The sequence below is a fragment of the Leptonychotes weddellii genome, chromosome 6 (genome assembly GCF_054177405.1).
Source record: "Leptonychotes weddellii isolate Sample4059 chromosome 6, ASM5417740v2, whole genome shotgun sequence".
NCBI lineage: Eukaryota > Metazoa > Chordata > Mammalia > Carnivora > Phocidae > Leptonychotes > Leptonychotes weddellii.
Genome location: NC_138374.1, coordinates 61,636,942 through 61,658,901, shown reverse-complemented (window position 1 = coordinate 61,658,901; position 21,960 = coordinate 61,636,942). Strand labels below are relative to the sequence as shown.

General features: G+C 48.8%; 1 protein-coding gene across 1 annotated transcript in view; it reads right to left on the bottom strand.

Annotated features, from left to right (window-relative positions):
* The window catches only part of GALNT2 (polypeptide N-acetylgalactosaminyltransferase 2), a 175,466-nt gene that overhangs the window by 24,565 nt on the left and 128,941 nt on the right, over nucleotides 1–21,960 (bottom strand). Inside the window, exons 4-9 of the mRNA XM_081823162.1 lie at nucleotides 10,092–10,190; nucleotides 9,763–9,830; nucleotides 9,456–9,521; nucleotides 5,964–6,085; nucleotides 3,828–3,915; nucleotides 290–377 (exon numbers count right to left, since the gene is read on the bottom strand). Of these exons, the coding sequence (XP_081679288.1) occupies nucleotides 290–377; nucleotides 3,828–3,915; nucleotides 5,964–6,085; nucleotides 9,456–9,521; nucleotides 9,763–9,830; nucleotides 10,092–10,190 (531 nt within the window). The remainder of the gene's footprint in view (nucleotides 1–289; nucleotides 378–3,827; nucleotides 3,916–5,963; nucleotides 6,086–9,455; nucleotides 9,522–9,762; nucleotides 9,831–10,091; nucleotides 10,191–21,960) is intronic.

Below are 21,960 nucleotides of genomic sequence, written 5' to 3'. Positions count from 1 at the left end.
AACTTGAAGAGCCTGCCCTGCTGGAAACCGCTCTACAGTATAAACGTGGGGGAACTCCCAGAACTAACAGATCTGCCTCCTCTAGTTGTAGGTTAGGCTTCATCTGAGGAAATCTCAAAGTACTTTATTCTATGATTCGGTGGCAGAAACTCTCCCTCGAGCCAGGACAGGGGAAACGGTGTCGGCGGCCGGCAGGAAGATGAGGAGTCTAACTACGTCTCTAGGAAACACGGGGCCAGAGCCAGGGTCTTACCTGGGAGGGGCACCCGGAAGGATTCTTGGCACTTACTTTATGGGGGCGACCGGGTTCCCTTGCCGGGATCTCCTCTGCTCTGGGGTCATGTAATCCCATTTGAAGACCAAGTTCCAGTCAAAACCTGCCGGCCACGGAAAAGAAACAAAACATTAGGGTGCTGACGAGAGAACTGAGTGTGCTCCTGGCACCTCTGTCCCTCAGAGCTTAGACGTATTGGATATTTGGACTGGACTCACTGAAAACCACACACAGCAAAAAATTAAATAAAAGCACTACCACTAAAGCAGGAGAGGGGAGAACCTGGGGCGGGGGGACCAGCGGGGAGGGCACACACCGACTCCTTCCCTGAAAAGCTCACCCCAAACAGAAAATGTGGGTCAGGCTTTCCTACCATTAAAACGCCTGAGAATAACTCTGACAGGGAACAGAGGGCTGTGAGGAGGGAGAAAATGGGTGGGACAGAGTCAAATCTGCCACCGTGCCTCCCCCCAACCCCCCAGGGCAAAAGAACCCAGGGGAAGGACAAGAGCATAGATTCTCTGGGCTGGCCAACTTGGCCTCCTCCATGACCCTCAATTGCAACTAAACCATGGGGGGCAAGGTGGCAGAGGGAAAACTTTTAGGTGAAAACAAGCCAAAGGAAGTGGCAAAGCGGGCAGCAGGCTGTGATTTCTGAGAAATACGGCAGCTGTCCCAATTCACGTTTAGAATCCACAGGTCACTCAGGACACGGTTTCTGACATCTGTGGGCCCCTGGCCCAAGCTGTTGGGTCTGCCCTTACTCAGAAGGCACCCCGCATCGAGCCAGCGGGCGCCAGCACACCCCACCTGCTGATGCTCTCGAGACGCACGAGGAGACCACTTCTTGGTGACAGGTGGCTCACTGCATTTCCAAAGGTCTGACAGCCAAACTTAACTACTCCAGGGCCGTCTATCCTTTAGCTCTGTGCCACCAGGCTTTTCGTTGGTCGGCAGGGCTTGTGCAGTGCCTAAGTCTGGATTTCTCTTCAGTGTGCTCGGAGGTCAACGTTCAACTGCCCTGCCAGCCCCTGTGTCTGTAGCCTGAACAGGGCAGGATGGGAAGCGTGGGCTGGGGGTCTCCTGGGCCAGCACAGGATCCTTTATGGCCCAACCAGAGGCATGGGACTAAAAAGGCCTCCCAGCTGTTATTGCCAAGTGTGGCAGGCTAGCAAAGAAGCAGTGAGCCGCTGGGAGGCCAGGCGGCAGGGACAGCAGCACAGAGGGGAAACTGAGGCAGGCCCCACACAGGCTTTTCCCGAAGAGCCCAGCTCTCCCTGAGGCAGAGGGCCTGCCTCAACCAGGGAAACAACAGACGTCCTGCCTATGTTATGAACAGACAATGCAAAGGCCTCAATGGGCCAGTCAACAGAATGTTACCTGCATTTTTTGAATGATCATTATTATTTTATTAATTTGTTCCAAAGAGACAAACTTTATTAGGTTTTGAGAATCTGCTAAAAACATCATCCTTGATTTTTTTTTTCCTAAAGGGATTTGAGAAAATGCTCCTAGAGTAAATTTGGTGCATCCTCTTCTTCTGATCCAGCAGGAGGACTGCACCCCTCACCCCCACCCCCTGCCCCAGGGCATCTATGTCCCTGCACTGGCTCTCGAATAAGCAGCTGCTATGGGAAAAGAGAGCCCATCAATCTCAGCTCTTGCAAATCCTTGGGGGAAGAAGACATTCTGAACACTAATGTTTTCTTGATAACTAGGGATCGGTCCTCCTTAAAACCCCAAACCTTCTCACCGTTTGCTGAGAATCTTTTCTGAATGTTACGTTTCCTGATGTAAGGAGAGTCCTCCCACCATGACCGCCCTGTCGCTGATGCCTTGGGATGGGGGTGCTGCTCGCTCACGTCACTGACCTCACGCTGGCTACTCTCATCCTTTCACTACCCCTGTGGCTGGCGTTCCTATCTCCCCACTTCTCAGATGGGCATGCTGAGGCACAGAGGTGAACTGGCCGGCCCACGGTGACATGGCAGGTGGAGTCAAAAACCCGAGTCTCACTGACTGTCTCAGCATTCTGTCTTCTGAGGTCATGCCCAATTTTATAGTTTCATGGTCTTTTTTTGACACTAGACTATCTGTCTGTCTGTCTGGAATAGTCAGTCCTCCTCTAATCAGCTCAAAGTGTTAGAAGGTGGGAAAAGAAGCCCCTTGTTTCACATAAAGCAACTGGGGTGCTGGACAGCTAGAAAAGAAACCATGGATCTCAGGTGTAAAGAATCAATAGTGAATAGATTACACAAACAGAAGGCAAAAGCTTTGATATCTCTTTTAGCTGCTCTGGGCAGTCTTTGCTGACCTCTTGGCTCTCAGCTGAGGTCTGAGAGGTGTGGCTGCCAAACAGCTGAGTTTCAGAGCACAGAGCATTCATTGCTGGGCCCCCGCCAGCCCCTCACCCTACCCGCCCCCCACCCCCCGTCCCAGGGACACAAGGACAACTAGTAAGAGCCAGATGTCACGTGACCGGTTCCTTCGAGGGGTCCAGTGTGATTCCTATGCACCTCTCAGCACCATGAAGCGCTACGTGAGCTCAGTGGTTCTCCAGGCCTGGTCCAGGAGCCCGTGGGGGTCCACAGACCCTTCGGGGGTCTATCCCATCAAAACTACTTTGATATTTACACTAAGACCTTACATGCCTCTTTCATGCTCACTTTTTCAAAAGCACATGATGGAGTTTTCCAGAAGCTGCAGAACATGTGATACTGGCACGCTGATGAACAACAGGATGTGTACTTGCATTGTCTTGTGTTTTAACAATTTCTTGGCTTTAATTTCCAATACAGCAAATGCTGATACATACAGCCCACGTGAACAGAAGGTCTTTGGGGCCTCTGATAGTTTTTGAGAAGGTGGAGAGCATGAGACAAGTTACTCGTGGGGCCCCAGGGGGGCTGGGTGTGAAGGGGCACATCCGGAGGCTGTGAGGACCAACAGGAAGCTGGTGTGGCCCTTCGAAGCAGGATGTGGATGGTCAGCGGGGGGGGGGGGGGGTCCACAACCAAGCCCGGTGTAGGGGTGCCGAGTGGGCTTGGGTGGTCAGCGGGAGCCGGGGATGACCCGGCTTTGCCACCAGGGAGATGCAGGCTGTCAGGGGAGCTGGTGTCAGAGAGGAAGGAGGCCAAGGCGAGCCCAGCCCTCCCACGCTACAAACCCTAGGCTCTGTGATGCTCACCACAGACCGCCTGTCAGCTCGGGTGACGCCTCGTCCCAGACTCCGACTTGGGAAGGCTTAATCTTCCCCGATTAAAAATGACACCCAAACTGTGTACTAAGCCACACATGTCATCACAGCCACAGAAGGTCAAAGAGATAAGAGGAGAACAGGAAGCACAGGAAGTTCTTTAAGGGGAAGAAGGCCATTTTTCTCTCTCTTTATGAGATTCTACTTGTCGGGCATGGAGACGCCCTTTGCTCGCAGCACGTGCGCTGGCGGTGAGCAAGCTGCTGTCACTGTCCCTCATGGCACCGAGCGGGAGCAGTGATCAGCCGCCATGCAGACGGCCAGAGCAAGGCCGGCTGGACCAGGAGTGGCACCTACCGCCTTTCAAGTCAGCGGACGCCCCCACGTACTGAAAGTTGTCCATGTTAATGACATCGATGATAGGGGACACGACCCGAGTCCTGTCCTGAAAAACAAATCGACAGAAGACGGGAGTCGGTATCACAAACAAAACAGAGCATCCCGCCCCACCAGAGGCAGGCATCGGTGTCCGGTGGCTTCAGGGACACCCGCCGCCCCTCTCACCACCTGCCATCCCCCAGGCCCACGGAGACAGAGGCCGGGGGCTCCCCGCCCTCACTGTCACGGACGGGGTCTGTTCTGTGCCGACCAAGGTCAGCAGTGGGCGGGCAGAGAGAATCGCTCCGAGAGCCGACAGCCATGGCCACAGGACACCTCTGGCGTTTGCTGCCCTGGCTGACGGCGAGGCCTGCACCCGTGTGTCCCCAGCATTCTTTTCTGTTTCCCCAAACGCCAAAACTTCCCAGCACGGGGCTGCTTTCCTTCTGACAGAATTGAAGCTCCGCTGTCCTTACGTATCCTATCCCGTGAGCTGTGGTCAAGCTCGGGAAGGGACGCACGGCCAAGACAGCCACGCCACGCTGCTAGGAATCTGTTTCTGTGGGCCTGAGGTGTGTGTGATGAGAAGCACATGGATATCATTACAGCCGAAGGCAACCCAAGTCAACTCGAGAATCCCAGATTTGAAGTATGTCTCACCTGTGAGTCTACCCGACAAAGCATTTTTCCCCCTTAGATGGAGGCATTTCTTTCTGCCACAGTTATTACTCTGGTGGTTTGTGAACATAAGGCCTTTTAACTTTCCTGCCCTCTTTAAAATCAGATGCTTGATGCTGGTGAGAGGCATCGCCCCATGCGGCTAGTTAACAAAAGAGTAAATGCTTTCCTCGAGCCATTTACAGAACCCGCGTTAACCAGAAGAAAGACTGTGAAAAACAAATTAGTAACAGAATCTGCAGAGCTAAGAACAGAATACATCAGAGGAACACGTAAGAGAAGAGTATAAAGTTCCATCACCCCCAGGTGCAAGTTTACAGGGTAGAAACCCCCGTGCGGGGCACTGAGCTCGAAGAATCCGATCTTCCTTGCCCGGCTCTGTCTGGACCTGGGCATGGGAGTCAAAGAACATATAATGTGCTTGAGTTCTCAGTCCACTTCTTTTGTTTTGACTTCTTTTGATAGGACTGGAACTAGTGAGAATTACAATTTTCCACGCCTTCCATCCTTACTTGAGGAGAGGGTACTGGAAATAATTCTGACAGTTCCGCCGTGGATGTGTGGGGTCTATGCACATGCTAGCATCTTGGCCGTGGCATCCCTGTGTCCTCTACCTCCCTGGGGGACAGCCTGGGGCTGTGGGGACTGGCCTGGGGGAGGTGGGGCGGAGATTCCAGGGGGTTCCTCTTTCAGCTAGGTGGGTGTGATGTGTAAGAGGGCTCAATTAGGGATGGACTTGAACCTTCTTGGCCACCCTGGCTCTGCCTCCCATATGAATTGGATGTGTTATTAAAGTTCCCTGGACCCCAAGTCCCTCATGTGTCCAATGGGGGTAATACCTGGATTAAAGGTGATATGTAATGTGCCTAACATGTGGTAAGTAAAGAGTCCTATCAACAACTACTAGTGTACAAGATCAACATCATCATCATATGGTAATTACTAGTAGCTTGTGGCTAGTTAGTATTTCATGACTTACTGTCCATTGGCTATGTCCTTGTCACGCTTGACTTGTAAAAGGCATGACTTGTTCATTCTCTATTTCTCTAGTACTTTCATTAAGTTTGCTTTATCACCCCAAAGAAACACTTTCTCAGGAGAGAGGAAAGAAAGTCAATAGACCAAGTAAAAGGCAAGAGACATGGCAAAAGGCCAAAAGTAATACCACTGATGACGTTTCTAGAGACAGAGGGACACAGAGTGAGCCACGGGTCACCCTGACGGCCTCAACAGGACAACACTGTGGTCACGGGCACCGGTCCCGCCACAAGCCCGCAGGCGGGGTCTCTTAGTGAGCAGCACCATGGGAGACGCCCCCCCACCCCACCTGTCAAGTGCCTTTCTCCCCGGCCGTAGATGCCTACGGTGAAGACAACACTCTAGGAACAGATATCCAAGGGGCACTTCCCGCCACACAGCGCGAGCCCTGCGCCTCACCTCGGCCACCCTCTCCAGGAGGGGCTCCAGCCAGTGCTCATTGCACTCACAGTGGCTGTCCAGGAATGTCAGGACCTTGGCCTGGGCTGCGTCGGCCCCCCGAACCCGCGAGCGCATCAGGCCTGCGGAAGGGATTTCAAAAGCGCGTCAGGGTACCTGAGACAAAGGCCACGGACCAGCTCCTCCAGCCCCGCCATCGACCCCCCCCCCCCCGGATCCGCAGCCCCCTTGCAAGCCTGGGTGGGAGGGGCAGTCCTGCCCTGTGGTCACCAAGACAGAGCTCTGTCGGGACGACTTCTTCCAAGTTTACCGGGTGCCTGGGAAGACAACTGTCTTAGACCCGCCCTCTGAGAAAGGCCTCTACATAACTGGAGTCTCCTCCATCAGGCAACTCAAGTGTGGAACTTTTACAATGATTTTCCTGTGACACAGCGACAGGGTTTTCTGATGAACTGGGCCACGGAAGGTGTTACTCGGATGCTTCCAGGGGCTGATGGAGCCGATTTTGGTGGTGATAATGTAATGAGAAGAGAAAAGTGTTGCAAATATCTTTGTCTTCCAAAGACAGCTCAGCCCAGTGACATACATGACAAACCCCAGGTGACTGACTTTTACACAAAAAATTAGTTCCACTCTCGGTCAAATTAATGCCATTTATATACTTGTGACCTGTTCCTAATATAGGGTTTTTATGATCACGCAAAGTCTCAAGTGGTATCTGTGTCACTGGATGGGGGGGTCATATATGGCCTCTGCGATGGATGCTGGGCTCTATACAGCACCCCCTGCCCGGTCTGTGGTTTCGCTTTTCACAATTTCAGTTACCCATGGTCAACTGCGGTCTGCAAGCAGATGACCCTCCTTCTGACGTCTCCTCAGAAGGTCAGTAGTAGCCGGACGCTATGGGATCTCTGTCCCTCACGTCACTTCATCTCATCACGTGGGCATTTTATCACCTCATGTCAGGACAAGAAGGGTGAGTGCCATCGGATAAGATATTTTGAGAGAGACCACATTCACATAACTTTTTTATAGTATACTATGACTATCCTATTTTACTATTATTGTTGTTAATCTCTTACTGTGCCTAATTTATAACTTAAACCTCGTTGGAGGTATGTATATGCATAAGAAAAAAAAGAGTCTATCCAGGGTCCCATATGACCCATGGTTTCAGGCATCCACTGGGGGTTTTGGAACGTATAAGGGGGGATGACTGTATATGAAGGTGATGTGACTATTCACAACCAGTGAGGACCAGTGTCTTAAGTTCCTTCATACACAGTAGTCAAATGGGTTTTCAGTGGTAGTTATAGAGCCGCATGCCATGGGAGGGAAAAGAGACAAAGGCTTCTAGTTCTGCTGTTGCGAAGGCAAGAGTATCAGTTTGTATTGGGCAAACCCTTGCTCAGAGCACAGTTCTAAACCCCGATCGAAACAGAAAAGGCAAGTATTGTAAAGGGCCAGAGAGCAGTCAGAAGCAGGCAGAAATGGGAAGGGGTTCAATCCTTAGAAGAAGAAAACCAGTGGAGTGCCCATGCATGTGGTGTTTCTCGTGAGGTTACTCTACAACCCAGAGCAACACCACCTCTTTGGCTTGCGGTGTCAGAGGACAGAGTCCAGTGTCTCTAGAGTGGCCAGAAACTGAAGGAGGAGATCCCGGAAAGGAGGTCAGCCCCCAGTCTGGTGATAACCTCCCCATAAATCCTCGGCTGACTCCTGATCTCCAGGCACAGGGAGACCCCAAGCAGTCCGTGAAAAGGAACGATCAGAAGGCAGAAAGAATGGAGATTTCAGCTGGTAACCACCCCAGGGACACTGAATTTGGCACATGAGTTCCGCCAAGGTCATCTGAAGTTCCTCAGCTGATTCTAATGAACAGCGAAATAAAGAATCACTGGCACAATAAAATCCTCAGTGCTAAATGAAGCTAAGCTGTTCCTTCGCTGTCGTATTTTATGCAACTGATTTTCTCTGTCATCTAGTAGCAATACTGTAGGCATCTGTCTATATGTTCAAATATATGGGATACACACACACACACACACACACACACACCACACACATACAGCCAAGCACACATATACATTTGTGTGTGTGCATTTTCTCACTCAACTATCGCACACTTCATTTGTTTCATATAGACTTCCCACCCTCTGCCTTCCCCCAGCGGGCCCTCCTCATCCCGTTCCAAAACAAAGCGTCAATATGGGCTCTTACCCGAGTGAACACCCTAATTTAAAGCACTTAGAAGCACGGATTTCTGAGGCTAACGGCACTCTCTGACAAGGCTAGCAAGTGATTTGTCAGTTATAAAATGCCGACACGAAAAATAATTTCTTTCTTTTCCACCTCTTCTTTTTCCTCCCCCCGTGCTAGCAGACACTTTGGGTTTAAATTCAAAAAGTTATTACGCAGTTTGTCTGGAAGCAAATATAAGGCAAGATTTTCAGTCTGATCTCAAAGTTTTGGTTTATTCTAAGCTTGGGAGACAGATGGGAGTCCAGCAAATAGAGCTTGCTTAGAAGCAAGGCCGGTCCCATTGTTTATGTCTTGAACATCTGGATTGATGACCTGAGTTGGTTAAAATATGGTGCTGACACAGCATTGTCCAAAGAGGCTCAATCACTTTATCGCAGATGAAAATCATTAGAAAAACTGCACTGCTTGACTCCAGCTGGACTGTCCAGGGAACCAGAAGAAAGAGTGTCCATTGATCAGGGAATGCAAGCACCACTCCAGATCAACAGAGTCATCCTCAAATAACCAAAACGGCATGTTTTGAAGCTGTGCAATCTTCCTATCAGGAAAGGTTTCTCCGGACTATGGTGGAGTCTAGATGCCAGCCACCATGCCTTCCAACAGCACTGATACACTGGATGGTAATTACATTGTGGATTTAGCTTCCTTTCCAGACACTTCAAAGTAATACTTTCCCCCTTTGGAGTCTCTCTTATACCTGCCAATAAAGTCGACTCGATGAGCCCAGCTCTGGCAGATAAGACTGACAGCAGGTTTTGAAGCCGGCATTTGCAAAATCCAATGAGCATGTAATTGCAGCACTATCTTCCTTCTTGGGATGCCTCACCGTCAGCGGGCTGTCAAACTTGAACCCCTTATTTTATCAGATGCCTGGAGCATGGAGTCATTAAACTTCTCATTGCTAAGTCTTTGTTTTTCTTCTAAACTCTAGTACTCCAGGGACTGATAAGACTTCCTAGATTGTAAAAGGAAGAGAGGAGCCGCTTTTCTAAATACACAAATAAAAATATAATTTGAACTCCTGCCCTAGTATACAGATAATTTCAATTTGAATGTCGTCCCTAGGCTTTGCAGGGAGAGGCTCCCAAGAGGCTCTGGTAGAGACAGACAGACAAAAAAGACTAGAAAGTTAATTGTTCTTTTAGCTGAAACACTTCTTTAAGTTATTGCCGGGCTCGGGAAAAGTCAGAATTCAACTGTCTTGGTATTGAATTAAGAAAAGAGTCTTACCTTCTCGCCGATCATTTCTGAGAACCCTCACCTTCTCAATTTTCCCCAAGAGAGCCCCGTCTTCAGCTAGGGAAAGAGAGAAGCAGAACATTCGGAACCCCGTTTACATGGGCTTCGTATTCAGGTATTGTGAATCTCGGTCATCTGCGGGTGGAGAATCTCCTGGGGCATCAAGGAGGCCCCTCTTCTTTCTGCGGGCCCTGATTTCTGGCCTTTTCAGGAAACTCGTCATTAGCACGCACACTAAGGGAAGCTGGTGTCCCGAAGAAGGGCCGGGCATGGGGGAGGAATCTGACACGGTACTCACGGTCATTGCTGTAGTCATCCACCAAGATGATCTCTTTTATGAGGTGGGGAGGGCTTTTCTTAAGCACACTGAGGAAAAAAAGATAAAGGTTGGAGGCCTGTAAGGGGTATCATTTGGGGTGGGGAATTCTCATGTGCTGGTCCCAATCCTTGGCCGGAGAAGCCATCAGCCACTCCTCGTGCTGCAGTCAGGGGACCTGCCTGTCCCCCCCCAGACAGCCCTGGCCCAGGTGTGCTGGGGACGCAGGGCCGTGTCCAGCACCCCTACCAGTGAACGCCTCCCATAAGGTGCAGCAGGTGGGCAACGGGGGGGGCCTCTCCTGCCCTCACCTGACCACTGTCCTCAGCAAGGCCGACCTGGCTTCATTGTGGAACGTGATCACCACGCTGGTGGCTGGCAGGTCCACCCGCCACTGCTTCCGTTGACACCTGAGGGAAAGGAAAAGACGGTTCTCTGAATGAAGAACCCAGACCAGGTTCGGGAAGGCTCTGGAGAGCGCAAGCAGCCCGACTGGCTGGGGTGGACCTTCTCGGACGAACTGGTTATCTGCAGAAGGGACCGGCACATTCTGAGAGAAAGTGACAACGGGACATAAGGAAACAGAAAAACACAACCGGAGTTACATTTTAAAAGATGATTTCGGCGAAAAGTAACATATTGAGAACATCTTTCTAACGCTGAAAAAAAAAAAGCATGTTTTAAAACAGTGAAGTCCCATTTATTCTCACATGCAGATACACCTCTAGAGATGTGCTTTTCACAATTCACAGTGGTTATTTCTGAGGGGTGGAGCCAACTGTGTGTCGATGCTCTTTTCTCATTTCTGCAGCAAGCACGTGGGGCCTCTGGGATTCTTGGCAAAGCTGTATTTGGACTGGCTCTGTCCCGCCGACCACCCTCCCCCTCCCGCCCCCCCTCCCCACCCCAAGGCAGCAGGGACACACGTCTGTCACCCTGCAAGCCTGGGGCAGGGTGTGGGCCCGTGGGAACCTGAGCCCACCCGCTCTCACCTTTCGTTTTAAGGAGTACTGAAAGAACCCAGGGACTGTCTCTGAACAAAGTCGATCCGGGGGGCCGGGGAGAAACTATGGGCAGATCAACACAAGGCACTTCTCAAGTCTGTTCTCCACAAACAGACACAAGACCGTGAGGACAAGGAATGGCTCTTTTAAAAAATAGGACTCGGCCAGCTCGAGGTTGAAGACGCTAAAGTATCCCACACTAGAGGCAGAAATGACCCATTAAGGTAGACCCAGCTCAGTAGAAACCATCATAAGGGACCCTCCAAGGCAGGCCCCATGGATCTGGAGAACATGCTACCATGGAGGTGATGGTTCCAGACACAGAGCAATACATCTGGGGCGGGCTTGCAGCCTGTTAGGACTGCGAGGCAACCATCAACTTGGGGTTTCAGTGCATTTAGAGAGTTTCCAAAATGGTGGTACCACGGACACCCGCTTGGAAAAAAGGCTGGGGAGACAGTAAAGCCTCTTTGCGCTGAGAGAAACTGTTCTGGAACAGTCTTTTTATACCCAAGGTCCAAAGAGTGAAAGATTTTTGCTGGGAGCCTGCAGCAGGGTGGGGACCTGTCCATGGGTGCCCACCACGAGGTCCGTCCCCGGTGGCCTCTGTGCTCTGCAGACTGTCCCTGCACTTCATGCAGTGAAGCATACTGCCTCCCGCACGGAAGCAGCTGGAAACCTTCCATGGTGCCAATCCACTTTAAAAACCTTGCTCTACCTGTTAGCTCTTAACGCCATTTACTGCGGCTGTGAGGGATGGGTTTCCAGAATTAAAGGCCTCTATCTTAAATGGCAAATCAGTGGGAAAAGGAGACAGATTTCTTTAAAAAAAAAAAGTCATCTCTGGAGCTCAGCCACGGCTAAAAGCATTTAAGCAGTTAAGGACTCAAGTGGCCGAGCGAGCAGCTCACGGACAATGGCCAGCACTTCCACATGAACGGGGACATCTGAAAGGAAAATGGCCCACAGACACTAATTTTCCCTCCTGACTGGGAAAATGACTTCAGAGAAGCAAATTTTGAAAAGGAGCAAGAAAAGCAGTGCAATTAAGAAGCAATTAATTCAGAATCACAAAACGGACTTCTTTTACTTATTCTGGTTATCTGGATAGGCTGACTTTCACTAATCATGAGAAAACTGCATAATCTACCTGTCATTGTCGTCCGGGGGACAAAAACACATTCTGGAATTAATATGGTACCTCATTATGGCTCTCGACAGCCGAGTCTTTAATGACAAGTAGATGGATAGGCTAGTTTTGCAGTTACTCCTTTTCTTTCAATTTTAAGAATTAGCCAATTGTTGGATTAAGGAAGGGTGTGCAAGGTTCAGCTGTAAACAAATTCCCGAAGACAGTCCTTCCCCGGGACTCATTCCGTAATGCTAACGAGCAGCATCGGAAGAGCAATACCCTCCGCAGTGAGGGGCCCCCCAGGCCAGCGGGCAGCGGGGCCACGGAAGGATTCAACCAGGGAAGCACTTTTCCTCCTCGAATCATTGTCCACTTAACCAATCCAATCATGTCCTATTCTTCCGGCTTCCTCTTTTCTGTGGGAAGCCTCATTCTCCGCGAGCATGAGCACGGGCGAAGTCTCAAGGGGCCCCTGGAAATGTTTTTTTCCAGAACACAAAGGGCTGCTGCAGCCACATCATTTTATGAAAACTCCTCTGCATATTCATAAGGCACCAAGTTTTGCTAGGGCTTGGCAGTCAGGAGGCATGCCATTTTTAAGAGGCATCGCATTTTTAAGGCAAAGAGGGATAACGAGCAAAAACTGAGAACTATCTTACGCCCCATGAGCTAAGAGTGTATGTGTGTACGGACGTGTATGGATTCAGATCCGAACTCCTCACGCGGAGCCAAGAGAAGGGGGACGGGGGAGTGCAGAATTTCTTTAAAAAGAAACAGAATAAATCTTGCATTTAAAGACTCCTATCCGTGCCACCCAGTCTTCACTACTGCAGAGTGAGTGAAAGAAGGCCCGATATAGCAGCTCATCGGGGGACTTGGCTGCCAGGGGCACGTTCCTACTGGAGATTTCTTGGGGAGCAGAGGACCAACCACAGCGTCCTTCAGGTCCGTGGCAGGACAAGTCTGCAGCTGACGTGAGCTGGAAGCCGTGGGATGCCTGGGGTACAAGACAGGGCTCTGGGGCCACAAGCTGGCCTGAGTCTCCACAGGTCTGGTAGTAGAGCGGTCATTCTGGTAACTTCCTATCCGGTAAAACGCAGACTTTAAAAAACTGGACACAAAGTTTTTCTTTTTTAAGTCTTGAGTTTAGTTTTAAAATTTCTCTGCGACCACACTATCAATATCTGAACTCTTGAGTGGCTGGAAATGGAAAAAATGGCTGATCTCAACCACCATGTGCTCCTGAGCCCTTCTGAAGAATGAACTTGTCTCTGGGGCAGACTCGTTCTGATGCAGGGGTTATATTTGGGGTTGATCATAAAGTTGATCAAAGAACCCAAAGCACCTCTTCAGATGCATCCCCAAATGCCCTGGGAAGCTAGAGGCTCTGTTTAAGAACGCAGGAGTTGCATAATGTATGTCTTCTACTCCACCCCCAGCATGCCACGGCTCACCACCATCCCAGCTGGCCTAGTATTTCCGCAAAGGGCCTGTGGTAGACTTGGTTACCGACTGTGGCATCTGCGAACATGGCTCTCATAATCTTGCACGGTTACTGGAAAAATCAAATAAAAATGTATGAAAAAAAACCTTTGAAAATGGGAAAGGCCACTATAATTATAACTCAGGGGTGTAATACGCATTTGGTGGTTGCGCATGATCAGTGCCTGTCATCGGCACGTGGCGGTTAGCATGGAATTTTCTCTAGGAACTTGGAGTCGAGGCCAATGTGATGGGCGTGAGACAGACTAATGCACATGATGATCCGGGGGGTGGGGAACGCACGGTCACTCGGGGGAAGAGGGGTTCTGAGGTCCGCGAGAAGAGCTCAGTGGATGGAAAGGCGGGGGATGGAGAAGCAGGCTTCAATAAAAGAGAGAGTTCCAGAACATCTACAATGTGTAGAGAAAGGCTACACTTAGTGAGAAAGGCATGACAGCCAAACGGAGGGTCACAGGAATGAAGAAACACTGGGTGAATATGCTCCGTCTCCCTGAAATGCCCATTCAACTCAGATTTTGTTAGGAAAATACCAAGCAAGTTGGCTGATTCGTAATTAATTTAGTCATTAAATTAGTAATTACGCATTACTCTATGTCAGCATAAAGACTGGCTTCTATGATGGAAGAGATGGGAAATATACACACCTTAAAAGATAAAAAAGCAACATTTCAAACCATGTCAAGCCCACGTCGGCATTTTCTGGTCTCCCAGCGCTCAGAGATGCTCAGCCCCTCTGTGAAGCCCACGGGGTGCTTCCAGCCAGTCCCGAAAGAGGGATGTGTAGACCCCACAACCCTGAGCATGACACACAGCCTGTATCCTGATTACAAGCTGGAGTCCGCATTGGAGGAAATCTTCTGGCCATGGGAACCTTGGATGTTAGTTTCTGCAGCAGACACTTCTCACCGTGTGCCCCCAAGTCACCCTCCAGCCATGTCTCTGCTTCCCGTGGAGCAGCTCAAGGGGGAAACACCACCAGGCTCAGGCAAGGCCGTGGGATTTCAAGGTTCTGGGTGCTGTCCTATGTATTCCTCTTTACAAATTATTAAGTTGGCATTCTGGGTTCATTCAATCTGTGAATTCAGTTTGAGTCTGCCCCTGAGAGACAAATCTAGCTTTGGTTTGCTGGCAATGAAACAAAGCAAAGCATGGGGGGCGGGGAGCAAATAAGCAAAAAGCAAAAGTTTCTGGGTTTGCAAAGATAAGGGTCAAGCCTTGGACCACAATACATCCACCATGGTGAAGAGTTTCCTGTGGCTTCCTGGGAAGAGCTGCTTTTGCCCAGGCAACCTCTGCCCCATCACCATCGGTGTGGGTATGCACGAGGAAGATTTCATACCCACAACCTAGAGAGCATTACACAAGCAGCCATACACCCTCCACTCACTTTTATCAAGTCTTAATATTTTACAGGGCGCCTGGGGGGGCTCAGTCAGTTGAGCGTCCTGATTTCAGCTCAGGTCATGATCTCCAGGTCATGGGATTGAGCCCCGCGTTGGGCTCCACACTCAGCACAGAGTCTGCTTGAGATTCTCTCCCTGCCCCTCCCTCTGCCCCTCCCCCTCTCTCATGAATAAATAAATCTTTAAAAAAAAACCTATTTTACAACAGGGGCACATGACATGTGGTAGTTTAGTCCCTTGTGTCCTTCCCACCTCAAACCCTATCTTTGCCAGGTAACCACCATCCTGAATTTGGTACTTCATTATCCCTATGTATGTTTTCAATAAACTACGTATGTCCATATTCATAAACAATATATAGTATTGTTCTGTGCATATTTGAAATTTATATGGGTGACACTGTGTGGCGACTTGCTTTTTGTACCTTTCGGGAATACGCCTGCTTTGATCCACATTGCTCTATTTACCTCACGTTCACTGCTGACTAGCTGCCCACAGAAGGCACACAGCACATTCCGTCCCTTTTCTGTGGATCGTTAACTTGTCTGTTAGGAATAACGCAGCAGTGGACACTGTCTTTTTACATGCATGAGAAAGCTTCTCTGCATTATCTACCCACAAGTGGGACTGCTAGTCGTAGATTATGTCCCTCTTCAACTGAGCCTGAGACAGTCAAACTGTGCTCTAACATGGCTGTTAGGGGTTTCACTCCTACCCACAAGGTCAAGTTCATATTGCTCCATGGTCTCACCACCCCTTGGTACCGTCACAGTGTTTTAATTTTGTCAGGCAGACTGGTATGAAACGGCTGCTTAGGATTCCAATTTTTATTTCCCCAGTTACTAGAGGCCACATATCTTTCCATATGTTTATAAGCTGACTGGAGTGTTTCTTCTGTTAACTGCCTGCTCATATTTTCGGTCTACTTTTTGATTAGATTTTTACCTCACCATTACTCGATGACAGCAATTTGTATATTCTGGACATTATCCTTTGTCTGCCAGAGGCACTGTAAAAATCTTCTCCAAGTCTGTGGCAGATCCTTTAGTTTTGTGTGTGATGTCTGCTGTCAAATGTACGTTTTAAGTTTGCTTTTCAAACTGTGGCCCTGGGGTAACGTTTTCGCGACCCAAGGTCACTGATACATTCTTGTAGATTTTCTTCCAGATGTTTTAACTTTTACAAATACTTTTAACATTCACGTTCTCCACCTACCCATACTCTCATGAATGGGAGGACTGTCATCTCATTTTTCCTACGTGGATGATCCATTGTCTGAGCACCACTTAATGGCTCATTACTTCCTCCCGGATTCATAATGTCACTGCTGTCACACTGCATTTTTTATACGCAGAGCTCTGTTTCTGGTTCCACTTCTGCTCTGTTCATCTACTCGTGTAACCCTGCATTCATGCCATGCTGCCTTAACTGGAAGTAAGTCCTCACATCCGACACGGGAGGTTGCCTACGGTGTGTTGTTCTTCAAGGCTTTTATTGGTTATTTGGGGCTATGTGCCTTTCCTTTTGATTTTAAAGATCAGTTCTTTAAGTTTCATGAGAAAAAGCACCGTATGACACTGTACTGAATTCCCACATTAATTTGAAGAGAATTGGTATCTTTATAATATCGACTGGGGTTTTTTTGGGTCCTTCAATTACGGTTTTTCGTTCGCTTTTGTTTTGTTTTTTAAGTAATGTCTACACCCAACGTGGGGCTCGAACTCAGGATCCCAAGATCAAGAGTCGCAGGCTCCACCGAGGGAGGCAGCCAGGCACCCCCTTCAGTTATGTTTTGTATTTTTCTAATCTTCTCCAGAAAAGTTGTGTGCATCTTATGTTGTGTTTATTCCTAACCGCGTCCCGCTCGCTCTACAGAGTGGGGTCTGTTGTCCTGTCTCCTAACAGGCCAGGACTACTGCTTGTCTCTGCAGGTGGACGCTGTGCTGCAGCCTCAGGGGGCTCCCTTCTTTGTTCTGACAGTCTGTAGGCTCTCCTGGATTTTCCGCTAATCAAGTCATCCACACTTTGTCCTTTTCTTTCCATTTCTTACCTATATTATGGTTCTTGTCTTAATAAGGCACTGGTGATGGCCTGTGGCATAAAATGCGGTTTAAAAAAACGGGGTAGAGATCATCCCTGCCTCCACCCCATCTTTGATGTCCATGTGATTAGATTTTCATCATTAAGCATAATGTTTGCAGTGGATGTTTTATTGATACCTTTAATTGGGTTAAGGAAATTCCCTTGTAAGTGCTAAATTTTACTGATTTTTTCCCCTTTCCATTTATTTTTTTTTTAAAGATTTTTTATTTATTTATTTGAGAGAGAGAGAGAATGAGAGAGAGAGCACATGAGAGGGGGAAGGGTCAGAGGGAGAAGCAGACTCCCTGCTGAGCAGGGAGCCCAATGTGGGACTCGATCCCGGGACTCCAGGATCATGACCTGAGCCGAAGGCAGTCGCTTAACCAACTGAGCCACCCAGGCGCCCCCATTTATTAAGTTTTTCTTAAGCTTTTCTTCTTTATTTTTTAAAAGGTTTTATTTAATTATTTGAGAGAGAGAGAGAGAGAGAACGAGTGCATGTGTGCAATTGCGGGGAGAGGCAGAGGGAGAGAGAGAATCCCAAGCAGGCTCCACACTGAGCATGGAGTCCAACGCGGACTCGATCTCATGACCCTAAGATCATGACCTGAGCTGAAACCAAGAGTTGGATGCTTAACCAACAGAATCACCCAGGAGACCCTAGCTTTTCTTCTTTAATCCACTGAGAAGGTAAATTGTATTAATACAGTTTCTTTGCTCATTCTTGTAGTCCTAAACTAAACTCTAACTGGCTATGATTTTTTTTTTAAATACAGCTGTATTAGATTTGTGAGGATTTGGTTGAGATCTTTTGACTCTATAACCATAACCTTGACTGGTCTACAAGTTTCTATTCTTATGCTTTCCTTTTCCAATTTCATAGTAAGGTACTCCTGCCCTCATGAAGCAAATGGGGTAGCTTTCCCTCTTTTTCTGTTCTTTAAACTAGCCCATGTTTTATGTAAACCCACTTGAGCCTTGTCCATTTGGGGAAGGCAAACTTTTTATTGCTGTAACTTTCTTTCGTGGCTTGTATTTATTCATATTTTTTGTTTCTTGAGTGATTCTGGTAATTTCCACGTTCCTAAAAAACTATCTAGTCTATATAATTCTGTCACCTCTATTTGCATGTAAGTGTACTTACAATTTTCTTACGGTCTTCATAAGCTCTACTGTATCTATAGGAATGTCTGTGCTTTTCTTCCTAATACTACTTAATCATGGTTTTTCTTTATTTTGGTTAATCAGTATTCTTGGAGATTTCTATTTCTTTTTTCAAGCTTTATATAATCCTCTCTACTTTGTGTTTTCCTAGTTCATTAAATTTTTCTTTTTCCTGAATTATGTCCTTCCTTCTGCTGTTGAGGTTTTACCCTGTTGTATTTTCCCACCTTCTTGAGTCACAGAGTGGGCCTGGGTTACCCTATGGAACAAACAGGTGGCTTCAAATCCAATCAAATTCTATAGGACGGAGAAACAAAAGCAGTTCTGTCCTCAACCAGGAGGAGGGTGGGGTGAAATGGGGAGAAATGGCCTGAGGTGTAATGATTCACTTTTTAACTCCAGGAAAGAGTGACGTTGCATGTCTCCATCCTATGCCAAAGTACACACCGCAGGCCGGGCCCCGGGGAGACAGAGCTGCCGAGGGAGCCCTGGGGCTGCGCCCCCTGCCGTCTCTAGCACACCCAGCACCTGACAGTGTGCCAGCCTCCACGCACACCTGCCGGCCAGGTGAGACCAACCGGGAGAAGCTGCGTGAGGGTCAAGCTCAGACGGTGAGGCCGGGACGTTTCAAAACCTCGAAATAGATTCAAGTGGATTCTCTCACCTCCCAGCCCGTTTGCTTGCTGCCTGTTCAGAGGAAGGCTCTGAACAGCAGGTGACCCCAAAGAGGCCCTGAATGCACATTTGTCCCCTTGCGCTCCCCCACAGAGACCACTTCCGTGGTTTCCATTTCAATGGAGAAAAAAGAGAAGGTGTGTTGTTTGTGTGTGTTCCGGCAGCCTGACACAGCTGTCCCCATGGGAGCTGCCGATTCCCACATAAGCTGTCCAGTTGGGGCACCCGCCAGGCACATACTCTTCATTCAGGATGCCGATGTCCTTTGGGGGCAGGGCCTGGACTCCTGATCGCCAGGAAGTCTGGACAGTTAGTGTCAGACTCTCAGAAGGGCTATGAAAATGAAGATGCCTTGGCCCGTCCCCTGGGGTAGGTCTAGAGTGATGCCTGAGAATCTGGTTTTAGAAGCTCCCCTTTTCCCCAGGTGAAGCTGAAGCAGGTTGTTCTTAGGCCTCATTTTTTATTTTATTTTTATTTATTTTTTATTTTTAAGTCATCTCTCATTTTAAGAAACTTGGCAGAAGACTGACGGACTTAGGGAGCTGTAATTAGACTCATCCGAGGAGCTCTGGATTTATACACCCAATTCTGATAATGGACCACAGAGCACAGAGGTTAAAAACCACTTCTCTAGAAGATTTTGGTTTCCCACTCCCCATCCACCTCAAGTTGAGTCCCAGTGTCCATCACGTAAGGACCCCGCCTCTGCTATATTCCTCACACTCCCCCATGGCTGTGAAGCCCGATACCTCAAGTCAAGTCTGAGGCCTCTGGAATAAGGCCCCAACACCCAGGGCCCCGTGGAAGAAGACCTAGCCCACCCGTGGAGTCTGGACTCACTACAGGGTGTGGGAGGTACTTGAAACAGGCTGGCCCTCTACCTTCAGAGCATGAAAAGCATTTATAGGCCAGACTGGGTGGGATGCCTCTCGGGCACTTCCTCTCAGGCCACCCACAGATAATCAGCTTCCCATCGGCCAAGTTCACCGTGCATTTTGCTGCGGAGTTCTAGGAAGGCTGGACAGACCCTGGCGTAGAATGGGTGTTGGATATGGGAAAGAAGGCAAAATTGAAAGGAAAGAAGAAAAAAAAAGAAGCAAGCTACCTAGTTGTTGTATCGTGTTCATTTAATTAAAACATGCTCTGAATAATCCTCCCAACAGTGATCATGGCGCTATATTCCACCTAATCAACTAATTTCTGATCAGTCCTAATGGCTAGAGAGCTTATTCCCACAGAGGTCTCTTAAGGCAGAAGAGAACCAAATCCTCAGACATTCCAAAACCGCTACAGGACCCATCTGAAATTAAGCTTCTTAAAAATCTAGTTGGCAGGAGATGGGAATAAGCCCCATTAATCACCATGGGTTTGTCTCGCTTTGAAATTATTAGTCTAAAACAGCTCTCTCAAATACTGCCAGTTCTTGTATCCTGAATGCATACGGATCAGGGGCATGACCTAAAACAACATACTTATCCTCGCTGTGACACAAGGAACTCGAGCTGGCCTGATTCACCACACTCCCTGGGAAGTCCTCTGATGCCCCTGGAAAACCAGCGGTCCCAGAGGAGAAAGCACACACATGCCCTGGGTGGGGGGGATGGTGATGCATGAACACACACTCTTCACTCACTGAACACCCCAGGCCCAGGATCCACAGTGTCCTCCTCCCAAGGCGGGAAAGCATTAGGCTTCCCTGTGCTGCCCGCAGCAAGCACCGTCTGATGGGGTAAAACTGTTCTTTCATTCAAAGGCCATCAATTGCCCTTTACTGCCTCTAGCTTTACACACACTAAATTTTAACTGAAAACTTTTTCAGACGTCAAGAGCTATTGAAAGTTGTGAAAACTACAGCCCTGGATGAAGCCATCTGAGCTTCTGTCATCCGCTCCTGCTCGCCGTTCGCGTGGAGTCCGTGAAGAGACGGAGAGCACGGGACTGCCCACTTTCCTTCCTCCCGATGCCAGGGGAAAAAGCTGTCCTCTCTGGAGGGAAGCCCACGCTGCGCATCAGACAATAAGAACCGTATGTCCCGTTTCTTGCCCCTTGCCTGTCCCCCTGGGACATGAGGCACCAACTGTCCTGCTCAGCGACACCAACTCTGCTTCCAAGTTGCCAAGGACTGAGTTTTTACTTTCACTGCTCTGCGCAGAGATGTGCTTCTATTTTATCTGCTCCCTGCTGTCCCGAAGTGGCTCATCTTTAAGAGTATCTCTCTTAGGGATTACTCAGGCAGTGAGCTTTCTTTTCTGCTCTGTATCTTTCTCTTTCAGCCGTGGCCTCAAAATAATGGAGTCTGGGTGGCCACTGAGCAGTAGTTCTGACTTTTTAAACTTGGTAGAAGAAAGCTATGTGCCATCAAGGATGATGTTTGGAGGGACCACTCTTTTCAAAGATATAGTTAGTTGCTCTGTGTTGTTGACTGTTGGACACAGATCAACTTTCCATATAACGATACGATGACTAGTCATCGAAGGTTGCAGCGGATCCATTCCCTCACACGGATGACGGCAAACAGCTCGTTATGTCCCTGGACAAGTGTAACAGGGGCGCCTGGGTGGCTCAGCCGGTGAAGCGTCTGCCTTCGACTCAGGTCATGATCCTGGAGTCCTGGGATCGAGCCCCCTGTAGGGCTCCCTGCTCAGCAGGGAGTCTGCTTTTCCCTCTGCCCCTCCCCCTGCTTGTGCAGGCCTGCTCTCTCTCTCACTCTCAAATAAATAAAATCTTAAAAAGAAAAGTGTAAGAATGTAACCCTGAAGTAGAAGATTCACTATTTTAACTGCCCCTGTGGCCCCAGCCTATCACTATTCCGTACAGAGAACCAAACACCCTGTGTTTGTCTTGGCATGGCGTGTGCACATTTTTTCCAACCAATGTCAGGGTAATTTGTTTGGTTCCCTAATCCTTGCTCATGTCAAATGTAACAGCAATGTCTGGAATCTTGGGAAAACACATCAACTTCTAGTTGATGACAGAATGGCGTGTTATGGTAAAGAATGATAAGGTTGTCTGACATATCTGGACACTGACAGTTATTACGTTTTACGTTCAGTCCTTCTGACTCTACGATTCTGTGGGATGCCTCTAGGCACACCTCAAGGAGGGTATGTCCTTCTCGGTATTGCAAAAATCACCCTCTCTTGCTCCTTTCTGACAGATTTTGTTTTGGGTGAACTGCCAAGCCTCTGAGGTAAGTTCTGACTGCCCCAAGAGAAAC